This window comes from Ambystoma mexicanum, chromosome 3q (genome assembly GCF_040938575.1).
Source record: "Ambystoma mexicanum isolate Mex_15411 chromosome 3q, UKY_AmexF1_1, whole genome shotgun sequence".
Classification (NCBI taxonomy): Eukaryota; Metazoa; Chordata; class Amphibia; order Caudata; family Ambystomatidae; genus Ambystoma; species Ambystoma mexicanum.
In genome coordinates this window covers 1,048,124,855-1,048,136,976 of record NC_090926.1, presented here as the reverse complement: position 1 = coordinate 1,048,136,976, position 12,122 = coordinate 1,048,124,855, and the positions used below count along the sequence as shown (strand labels likewise).

General features: G+C 43.9%; 1 protein-coding gene across 1 annotated transcript in view; it reads right to left on the bottom strand.

Annotated features, from left to right (window-relative positions):
* Positions 1 to 12,122, bottom strand: part of DNAH17 (dynein axonemal heavy chain 17) — an 8,024,690-nt gene that overhangs the window by 3,346,131 nt on the left and 4,666,437 nt on the right. Inside the window, exons 42-43 of the mRNA XM_069655242.1 lie at positions 2,964 to 3,091; positions 2,673 to 2,821 (exon numbers count right to left, since the gene is read on the bottom strand). Coding sequence (XP_069511343.1) covers positions 2,673 to 2,821; positions 2,964 to 3,091 — 277 coding nt within the window. The remainder of the gene's footprint in view (positions 1 to 2,672; positions 2,822 to 2,963; positions 3,092 to 12,122) is intronic.

Below are 12,122 nucleotides of genomic sequence, written 5' to 3'. Positions count from 1 at the left end.
ACATCATGACCAAAGTCTTTGGCTCAATACTGCTCCGAGATCTAAATAAGTTGGCTGCGGTGAGCGGAGGCATGGATCTCAGTCAAACAGGATTAGTGAAAGGAGTGGGAACCTCCTTGAAGCTATTTCTTCTGAATCTGTTAAAACTCGAGCAATCCAAAATAAAACGACCTCGAAACAGGCGTTCAATAGCGTCAACAGAGAAAAATTATGGTGGAAACTACAAAATTGGGGATGTCTAACCTCCCTTCTGGATGCCATCATGGCCCTATACTCAGAACTTCTACTGAAGTTAGACTGACCAGACAGGGAGATGTCACTCAACAAATTAACACGCATCAAGGCTTAAAACAAGTGTGCCCTCTAGCTTCATCATTATTCAACCTATATCTATCTGACTTACAAGAATTTAAGAGTTGTGTACAAGCTTTTCCTTCCAAGATCCAGAATCAACACGTAACGTGGATTATCTACGCAGATGACTTGGTCATAATGGACCAAACACAAACGGATTGCAACGTAGATTGAACAACTTCATGTTATACACTGATGTCAACGATCTAAAAGTAAACATCCAAAAGACATGTATTTTAGAATTGCTTCCTTGAACCAAAGAAAACACAAAAACAAAAGAAAATGTATATGGACAACGCATGGAGAAAGACTTATGCAAGGGGAGTCAATCGTATACTTAGGAGTGTTAAACAACCATGAACTAAGCTTTGAGTAATAAGTAAGAAGACACTAACCTGGATAAAAATGAGCAAAATGCTGTTTTTAAGACCTTCCCCGCTGCACCTGAGTTCCCCCTGCTTATACACAGCAATAGGTAACCCAGTTGCCTCAGGTAAACCCTCTGGGGAAGAAAACCCTGTGGTTGTGGTGTCTTCAATTCCAATAGCTCATATCTGCAATATCTGCAGAAAGGTTTTGCCGAAAACAGCGTTGTCGGAACTATAGGCTGAGAAATTCAGAAGTCAGTGAGCTAGAGCAGACAACAGTGTTTTCAGAAAGAAAACCTGCCTGCATACCGGGAAGGAACCTGATTAGGCTTCGGGAAAGTGTGCCGAACAAAGTCCTGAGTATATGAATCTATGGCACAAAGTAAGGGTTAGCATAGAATTGGGTTCATGGAAGAACTACTGGCTTAGTGAGTGTTCGGATTCTATACCGTTGCTAGGGAACGGGCTGGCGTTACAGGAAGAGATTGTGCTGGTCGTAGGAAAGCAAGAACGCATGTTTGTGGAGAGTGTGTGGGCTGTGTAGGGAAATAGAAAGCAGTTAGATAGCATACAACAGAACAGAATAAGATGTGAAGCCTAGATTTAAACTTACGGAGCAATCACTTAGAATAGTACAGACACGTAGTCCGTGGTGCTACAGAACCTGATAACTATTTCCCTGGAAAGTGGGCGGAGCGACGATCGTGAGCACCACAGAGACTGGAGTGGTGCCTGTTGCCTTGGGCGCCACCTTAGGAGGAGTATATCTGATTAGACCAATCGCCCTCCAGAGACCAAGGGAGACAATAGGGCATAACAAGGAGTCTTAGTAAACCATACCATAAATGAAAGCATATGGTACAAAGTATTAAGACAAAAAAACAAACGATTGGCACAATGGTACCCCTCATACTTTTTAAATAAAAGTCCAACTAATCATAACATATGGCGCAGAGACCCTCCTTAACCTCTGATAGCAGACAAGGGCGACACTAGAAAGTCTCTTTTGAAGGCATGTTTTAGGATTACCAAAGTGGCTCCCTGTGCCTAGAATTACATACGAGCTGGGCTTACACTCACTGGAATCCATAACTCCCTGGAAAACCCTGTCATTTCATAGAAAATGTGTAATGACGGATGATCTCCCGCCATTTGACATCATTAGATCTTCACAGTGTGAAAACAGAGAGCACCTTTTAAAAACTGGAAAAATAGATGCACGAGCTGGCTGGAGTACATAGGAACAAGAGCTGATACTCTGAGACAAAATCCCAAAATAAAGTAAAAAAATGAAAAGAACAAGATTGGATAAACATGCAACAAACAAGAGCAAAACGTGTCTTAACTATCACACTCGCACACGAAAGATGAGCTATTAATTGCACACAAATGTATCTGATCAAGTTTCCTTCCAAACACTACCGTGACCTATTCTTGCGGTTTATATTGAACATACTACCAACTGGAGAAGTCTTTCAGAAGAAAAGATACTGGTAGAATCCAGATCCATGGTGTAGATTCTGTGACGGGAAAGAAGTGACTGAATCCCTCTACCACCTAATGGTGGAGAGTCCAAACCCTGTACATCTAAGAAGTATACACTTGTCACATTTCATCGATCAGAGTCAATCATTAACAGCACATGAATGGTGGAACCTGCTCGTGATAGGGGAAAACACAACCATGATCCTAGCAGCAATGAAATTTGTGGAAATAGTTTTAACCAAATTTCCGACTAAGGCAAACGTTACCTAAATATAGGAGAATGCTCAGGGGACTGATCTGGAGTAGTGAAATATGATGAAATGGATTTATATGATATACGTATGTCTATGGTTGTAAAGCTGATGAGACTTGCTAAAGGTTTTAATAAACCATATACAATTAAAAAAAGAAAAAGTAGTTTGACAAACCTGAGTACCAGAAAAATAAATGAAATATTTTACTCACGGGTTCCAGCCCAGATCTGCTGGGTTAATGTAGAGTATGCCAGCTCTTGACACTGTTGCAGGAGTTGCTGTCCTCAGGTGGCTGATCTCAAACACAAGACGCATGGTAGCATTTAATGGAATTCGCTCATTGCTAGCTAGGGTGAGAACCTGAAAGAGAATGCTAACAAATGTAAACGCACAGTACAGGAAATCATTTAATTAAAACTTGCAGGTGAAATGATTACAGAAGAAAGGTTAACAGGAATTTTTTTTCAAAATAATGTATCACAGAAACTGTTGGATTTCTCACCTTGTTATCGTCCATGACAGTATTTAAAGACTCAATCCACATTGGATCTATGTCCCCATCTAAAATAATCCATTTTGGACCATCGTGGGAAATATTAGCCATGTCTCGCATAATGGAAGAAAACAGCCCTGTAATAAAAAGGTTGATTAGATGAATGCACTGCCAACATTGTCATGTTTGAAAGGGAAGATTGAGTATGGTATTCAAGTGTCCACAGCCCACTCATAGAAAGTGAATGTTACTTACCAAAGTCAGTACTGTTTTCCTAGTCCTTAGTCCTTTTCGGGAAATCATGGACTTAGATACCGCCTCTAGTCAGTTTCAGTGCAATTATTCCACAGAAACGGTGCTAACCCATGTCTCCTACTTACAACTGCGCTACCTATCAATCCCACCTTCCCTCTATCATCATCCTACTTTATCGCTGCTGCCTTTAACACAGTCAATCATTCATCTCTCTTCAAAACTATACCCTAGGTTTACAGGCATAGACGTATTTACAACAAGGCTGACAGATTGCCAGACTAAAAGCATTTTATTGCAGTTTATTTTCAATTTACTGGTTGGCATTTTTTAAATATAAAAATAAGTCTGGATGATCTGCAACACTGCTTTTAGCAGTTAGTACTCTTTGACAGCCAAAGATGTATATATGCTTGATATTTACAAAAGCTTTATTGTTAGGGTGACTTTTGTTTATAAAGGAAACACGTAACAAATACAGGGTGCTTTGGGTATTTAGTGATTCAGTCCTACAACTCTCACAGATATATATGACAGATATAAAGCTCTTTGGTCGTTATCTTGCCAACATGCTCTTTAATATGCAAAACAGCCAAAACCGCATTGGTTTTATTGGTGCCACTTCACATTATCTTTGGAGTTCCTTCTAATCAATACACATATACACTGTGTTAAGCAATCACTTCTATATTAAAATACACAACATACATTTTTTAAACTGTTACAAAAATCAGGGTTTTCACTCCAGAATAACAAGTTACTTACACCTGGTAACATTCTTTCAACTGGATGTTCCTCCCACGTATTCCTCATCTTTGATATTCGTTATCCAGCTTCAGCTGCTTCTGAAAAAAAGATTTCGGCAGAGGGTGCTTTGTGGGTTGATGGCGTCGACTTGATGTCCCTCGAGGGACGCAGTCTCGAAGATGATGTCATCGCAGGCATATATAACATGTGCAGTGCCCGTTTGCTTCATTTCAGGTTTTTTCCCTTACGGTATAAATACCCGCATAACCACGGGAATGACCATACTCAGCCTTGAAGGAACGAAAGCTGTAATAGCATGGGAAATTCTACTGTGGGGTAGGATGGGGGCGATGAGGAATACAGGGGCGGAAGTTGTAAGTAACTTGTGCTTCAAATGGATTGTGTCCTCCCACGTATGCCTCATCTTTGATAAACTCCCAAAGCAGTGTTTGATTTGGTGGAGGGAGTAGAATTTGATTTTAATGGTTTTCATGAACCGACTGCAAGACTGCTTTTCCAAAGCTACCATCCTGACCTAGGGAAGATTCCAGGCAGTAATTCTTTGTGAACGTGTGGATAGTAGACCACGTTGCTGCTTCACAAATACTTATTATCGGTACACCTCTTTGCAGGGCTGTACAGGTAGTCCTGCCCCTAGTGGAATGGGCCCTTAAACCTTCCATGACAGCCTGTAACATTCTGAAATTGCCAGAATGATCCATCTGGATAAGGTCTGTTGAGTAACAGCCTGACCCAGTTTGTGGCCCGTATTGCCAATGAAAGGTTGATCATCAATACATAGTTTTGACAGTCTAGATATATAAAAGCTTTAAACTGTCTCAGGTTACAACCTATGTAACCTCTCCTTTTCCTTGCTAGGATGAGGGTGGGGTGGCGGGGGTAGAAAGAAGACAACAAAGTTTTTGTCCTATGTGGAAATCAGAAATTATTTTTGGTAAAAATTAAGTTTTAACTGTAGAACTACCCTATCCTTATGAAAGATAATAAAGGGTGGCTTGGACGAAAGTGCTGAGCTACCAATAGAATGGTTTTAAAGGTTAGCAACCTAAGGGACATGAGTGTAAAGGTTCAAAAGGTGCACACATTAGACATTTTAGAACCAAATTAAGATCCCAAACTGGAACCTGGAATGGAGATGGGGGGAACACATTGGTGAGATCCTTTAGAAATGATGTCACCAGTGAAGTATGAAAATTCATCTGACGAGCGCTTAAAGATGGTCAGTGCTGCCAAATATCCTTTAATAGTACCAATCTGGAGGCCCAGATTGGCTAGAGATAGCAGAAAGGATAAAACATCCAGTCTTTCACATAGAAAAAGATCTACATTCTTCTCTCTGCACCAGTTGAGGAATGTATTCCAACAGCAACGGTACAAAGACTTTGTTGCTGGCCTTCTGGCCGACAGCAAGATCACCATTACGTCATCCGAGCGGTCCCAATAATTGTATCTCAGCATTTCAGAAACCAAGCATGAAGGTTGAGTGTTTTGACCTCTCGATGGGGAACCCGACCCTCCTCTCATGAGAGAAGGTCCTCTCTTTGTGGAAGACATATTGGAGGACAGATGGACATGTCCAGAAGGTCCGGGTACCACGTCCTCCTGGGCCAATCTGGGGCCATTAGGATCATGTGTTTCACAAACCTTCTCAACCTCCTGATCACATGAGGAATGACAGGGACTGGAGGAAACTCATACAGGAGTGAATATTCCCAGTCCACCACAAACACGTCTCGTAGAGCTCCTCTTGAGGGAAATTCTCAGGAGCAGTATAGTTCTCACTTGTGGTTGACACCAGTCACAAACAGATCCACTAGAGGGGTACCCCAAAGGATGAAGATCTCTTGAAGGACTTCCTGATCTATTTCCCACTCGTGGGGGCCTGTGCACTGCCTTTTCAGAGCTTCCGCTGCTGTGTTCTCCTCTTGGGCTAGGTGAACTGCTGATAGGGAGATTCCTTCTTGAATTGCCCAGAACCAGAGCTGCATTGCCTCTCTGCACAGTGGTAGTGACCCTTCAGCTCCTCATTATTAGCACATTCCTTCCCTGTGCAAAGGGCAGAAGGGCCTTCAACGCTAGTCTGATTGCCCTAAGTTCCAAAAGATTGATATATAGTTTAGACCAACGACCGCTGACTTTCCTGAGAATTGCGATCATTGAGTTCTAAAAGCCCATTGAAGGGATCTCAGTCTCAGAAGGTCCTCTGGCACCAGAAAAATGCAGGATGCCATGAGGCCAAGCAACCTCAAAAAAATCGAAGGTCGGTAGACACTGGGCATTTTGAAATTTGGTGACCATTTTGTCTTGAGCCCTCACCTCGGGTGGCAAGCTCTTTCCCAAGGATGTATCCAGAACAGCTCTGATGAATTGGAGTTTCTGAGAAGGTGTCATATGGGACTTCTTGTAATTGAGGGAGAAGCCCAGTCTGTGAAGGGAGTGGCAGGAGATGTTGTTCGGGAGAACGCGCCATGATCAGCCAATCGTCCATATAAGGGTAGACGTGAATTCCCCCCTCTCCTGAGACTCGATGTCACTATCACCATCAGTTTGTTGAAAACCCTCAGGTGCAGGTCAGCCCGAAAGGCAGAACTCAAAACGGATAACGAGAACCGCCAACGGCGAGCCTCAGGTATTTTCTATTTTTGAGATGGATTGGCACATGAAAATAAGCATCCTGAAGGTCCAATGACAAATGACACCATCTAAGCCTGGACTTGGAGGGCCTGAAGGATCTGAGAAAGTGTGACCATATTGAACTTGTCCTTCCTGAGGAACTTGTTCAAGTATATCAAGTCCAAGATGGGTCTCAGTCCTCTGTCTTTTTTGGGTATTAGGAAATAAGTATATTACCAACTCTTTGTTCCTCTCGACTATAGGCACCAGTTCTATAGTGCCTTTCTCTAGTAGGGTTAAAATTTCCTACACAAGGAGCAGATCTGGAATCCCTGGTGAAGAGTGGTTCCCCGGTGAATTGTTCCAAGGTCTGAGTATTAAAGGAAGGCAGTAACCGTAAGCTTCAGCTGCCAAAGCCCAAGCATCCAAAGTAATGTCTCGCCATTCTTGTAGATGCTGAGACAGTCTGCCTACGACTGGTGAATTGAGACTCAAGAACTGAGAGAGGTTTTGAGGCGGCTGATACATTGGCAGATGTTAAAGATGCCCCTGCATGAGCTGGCTTTGTATCTCTTCCTCGTCCACCACGAGGAAATCTTCTTTGGCCCCTTCGACCAGCCATTCCTCTCGCCCTTCCAACTGAGGAGAAGTAGCTAAAAGATCTACCCCTCCAAGGTTGCCCACTAGGTCAAAAAGGCTGAGGTTGCCTAATAGCGGCACCTAAAGATGTGGCTGCCGCCCCTCAAGACTCTCATCAGCCTTGTGTTACGCTCACCTGATATCCCCGGGGGCGTCTGGAAGACTCTGAGAGCTGGAACCCTGGATGCGTAGTTGCCCAGTGCTGAATAATGAATCTGCAATTACAGAAGGGAGGATTTGTGATAACGGTCTCTAATGGGTGAATCTCGCACCTCTCTCTGACCGATTCCCTTCCCACTGGGTTCTTTTCTCACCTTAGTTATTTGAAGGGTGAGCTATCTGTCCTGCGTTTCTTGTGCAGGGGCGCTTGACGTTTGTTGGCGAGCTGCCCGAGTTGCTTCCCTGGTGCAGTACGCCTTCCTTGGGCCCAGGCCTGCTGTGACCCCGAATCTGCTGGTAGGCAGGTAGGTTTGTTAATTGTAAGTCTTTGTTCTGTTTATGGTGGGAATTCGTTAATGTCTTTATCTCCTTCTTTTCGGGTGCGAAGATCTTGATGCTGGCGTGCCGGATGGAGAGGCACATTTCTAGGTAAGAGAAAACGCGAAACGCAGTGCCTTTATTGTCTTTTGAAGCTAACCTGTGCTTTCTTCTTCTTCTCCTCACAGGCCACTGTGGTGCTGCGAGTGGATGAAAGCGCAATGAAAAACAGGTCCCCGGAATCCATTAAGGTAGTACAGTGCTGTGCGGTTGTTTAATATTGAAAGCGAACCTGAATATGTCTCTTTCCCTTTGCAGATGTTGCTGTGGTGCTCCGGATGGAAGTGTGTCGTAGCGCGATGGAATTCAGGTAAGACTGATGGAATTCGATGTTTTGGAAGTGTGTGTTCTAATATTGTTTATTCCTTTCTCGTATTGCAGGTCGCAATGTTCGATCAGCAGCTGTGGTAGCGGTTCGCCGGAAGTCCTTAAGCTAGTACTCACAGGTGTGTGATGTTTCTTCTTCTCTCAGTTTCCACAGATTGCAGCCCAGTTGAGATGATGAGTGCTGGATGGTGTTTTCTCAGGTAAGACAGAATACAGGAAAATGCTGAAGACCAGGAGCTGGACACAGGGAGCGTCACGCTGCTGGTTGCAGAATAACACAAAGCATGTTCTGCAGTCAGGGTGTGGTTTATATAGCCCAGGTAAAGTAGTACCAGGGAAAGTAGTTCCAGGCCTGCCACACCCAAAACACTAGACCGCATGGCTTGGTTCTTAGAACTAGACTGTGTGGGTGCTTCTATGTTGGGTTTAAAGGCCCATGTACATAAATGGGACCTAGTTTGAACAGCCCTTCCTTCCTAAACATGAGCCTGGTGCCAAAGGTGCCAGGACTGGCTCCAGGAGGGCTTTTGAAGTGGTTTTAAGGCCCTCAGGGTTCGGTGGGAGCCTGCTTGTGGCACAACTTGTGCCCCCTCACAGTGGTCATGACACCTTCTTGCCAAAATGGTAAGACCCGTCAAAGGGCATGTTGAGAGCCTGGATTGCAAGCCTGGATTGCACATCTGGTGCAAAACCCGACTTCCGCAACCACGCAAACCCATGCATAACGGTGCTAGTAGCCATGGCTCTGCTGATGTTGTCAGCAGAATCCAGACCTGATTGAAGAGTGTGACTGAAGTGTGACTTTGCCATCTCTAACTATGGATAAGAACCTATCTCTTTCATCCCCTTCGGGAATGTGCTCTGCCGCCATGGAAATGCAGTCCCATATAGTGAAAGTATATGGAGTTGGCAGATTTGAATGCCACACTCCCCGCAGAAAATACCCTCCTTGCCCATCCATCTACTCTTTTGTCGTCCTATCTGGAGGGATGGTAGGGTGAGCCGCTTGCTTAGATGTTGCAGTAACTGCCTGCACCACCAGACTCTCTGGAGTGGAGTATTTCAACATGTAGTCGGGGTCACTACTGGAAGGGCGGTATTTCTTGGTCATGTTTTTATTTACAGCCTGATTAGTTTCCGGTGTTTCCCAATTCGTTGTCATCCTTTTTTGCAAGGCAATATGAAATGGAAATATAGGATCGGACTGAGGTCCCTCCTACTCCACCCCATGTAGTCCACTACCATGGACATTAGTTGTCTGTAGCATGCATTAGCATGCTCCACAGCCTCTGGTTTCCAAAACTCCACTCCAACTCAGGTGAGGTGTCCACCCCACTTGCTGTCTGTAGGTTGTCAAAGAGGACTCTCAACCTTATCTCCTCTGCTATAAAACTCTTGGGTACATTTGGCGTACCATATTGTAGGCAAAATTGAGCCCCGTCATCTGATTGTTCATCCTCCTCATAAACAGAAGTAAGAGACTTAAAATAGTCTTTTTTTGTCAGAGGTACATAGGTTTTCTCAGGTATGAGGGGTTTTACAAACAATGGATTCACCGCTGAAGGAGTAGTCAAACCTTTTTTCATTGGCGCCATAGGTTTTAGTGGGGTGCTCGGTGTCAATGGCGCAGCTGGCAATGATGGCGCAGCTGGCGTGGATGCCTTCCGCATTGACGTCGACGTCAATGGTTTGGCTGGCGTCGAAGGCGATGCCGGTGTCGAAGGTGTTGGTGAAGTTGACGACCTCGACTTATGCTTTCAGCTCGACTGATCCTTTGATGTTTCATCATCAGGTCGAGGCCTTGGTGGCCCCCAATGTGGATCTGTCCTTCGTCCTGGGCTCATAGGCGTGCAGGATTTAGGTCAAGCCCTTTCCTTCCCGGCTTCATTCGAAGGCGTGGTAGGAGCACGGCTTGGAGGCTTCTTTTTTGGAAATTATTTGAGCATCTCTGCTCTGAAGTCCTCCCACTCGGCCGGAGTGAATTTTAGTTGGGCAAGATACCCTCTCAGGTGACGCGTCTGATGATGAAGTCGAGGAAGGCGACCTATGGTGCCTTCTCCTAGACTTCTTCGAGGATGATGAGGAGTGGTGAGAGCCACTCCTCGATCTCGACCGTTTAACCTTCTTCCTCCGAGGAGAGTCGAAACTCTCGACTCATCGGTGGAAGGTTTTTTGGTCGGGGTAAGAGATATAGGGATTCAACCTACTTTCAATTTCCCCTTTCATTCCTTCAAGGCCTTTCCTGTCATTGACTGGCACTTGGAGCGGTCCAAGGTGTTAAGGTCTACCCTGAAGCACCACAAACATATGCGATGTGGATCGGGCAATTACATTTTTGACCCACAATCACAACACTTTTTGAACCCAGTCTTCGGGGTTGTCGGAGTCAACGAAGAAGACATTTACTCAATTCTCTTTCGAAATAACGAAGTCGTTGCGAAAGTGAAGATGCGTGCCGTATTTCTCAAAGCTAAAGCATTCACAGAAAAAACGGCACTGAAGCCAATGGGCGCTGCATGTGCTCTATAGCCCTTAGATGACATCATCCTCAAGACACAAACCTTTGTGGGACATCGAGTCAACGCCATCAACGCACAACGACTTCTGCCGGAAAAACAAATGCTGAAGCTGGATAACGAGTATCAAAGATGAGGAATACGTGGGAGGACACAATCCATTTGAAAAGTAAAGGTTAAAAATGATGCATCATTTTACAATATTAAACATGCCTATGCTTAAGTCAAGTACAGAGTTCCCACAAGTGGCACTAAAATGATTTTCAGAAGCAAGCACTAATTTACCTGCCTGGCCCCACATTTCAGAGGTCTGTGGCTGCCCAAAAGGTCCAAGCATGAAATAGATCATAGATAAGTTAAAATGGTGAAGAGTAAATCTGAATGTGAAAGTGCATCAAGAACCTGTGAAAGGATACCCAAAGTCATAGAAGGGTGAGAACAAAAACTTGATGCCAAAGGTACACACTGTTTCGCAGCTGTAAAGGTGTCCCGTAAAGATATCCATTCAGCCATCTTTACAGAAGTTGCTCAGTGCTAAGCAGGCAAATGGCATCCCTGCTGGGTTTATCGTGTGTCTTTGACCATCTGCTGCACGCTCGGTACTGCCAGGAGAACCAACTGCAAAGTATGTCACAGAATGCATAACTGTGATGTTTAAAAGTAATCTTTACATTAATTATATTTTAAATACATGGTAGAACTTTTACTGTGAAACAGTACTTCAAATGACAGCAGGACATAAATATCTATACCCACAATTCTCAATATGTTCCTTTGTATTGTACAGCACAACCAACTCTAGAGAGTTAACAAACATTTTAAATTACCTTAAACGCAATCAGGCAACACCCATAGTCTAAACCAAACCCACAAAGGTAATATTGTGCTGGAATACCCTATCCATTGCTCCGTTTTGCTCTTGGAGTGTTGGGTTTTTTGAACAATTGCACAAACAGCAATGATGTAAACAGTATGTACCACTTCATTTGTTATAAAATGTGCCTGCATTGTGCGGTTACGAGGAATGCTGTTGCTTCCCACACATGAATGTTCAGGGTCGCTCTATCCATTACTCCACCATGAGAATTGACAGCCAAAGATTCTGATAACCTTCTCCTAATGTATTTACTATACTGAGGTGTTTATGCTCAGGCAGAGTTTACAAACTTCACTTGTGATTTTGCCATATTTTAATGGAGCCCCAGCCAAAGCGATTGGAGGTACATTGGCTGCAGCAGGTAACTTGCCTTTTTCCCATTTTGCCCCCTGCTAACACAACAATTGTAACCACGAGAAGGAGTTTGAGTTATTTTTATTCAACATTTTTATGAGATGTGGATGTACCACTTGCATATATTTCATATGTAAACTTTACCATTTGACAAGACCGGATGTAGAAATGTATTTATATTGCAAATATATGACAGACCAGTCTAGGTTCTTCTCATAGAGTGACAGTAGGCAATTTGTGAGGAAAACCAGATATTAGCATTGAAACCAAAATTCATCGTTCCAA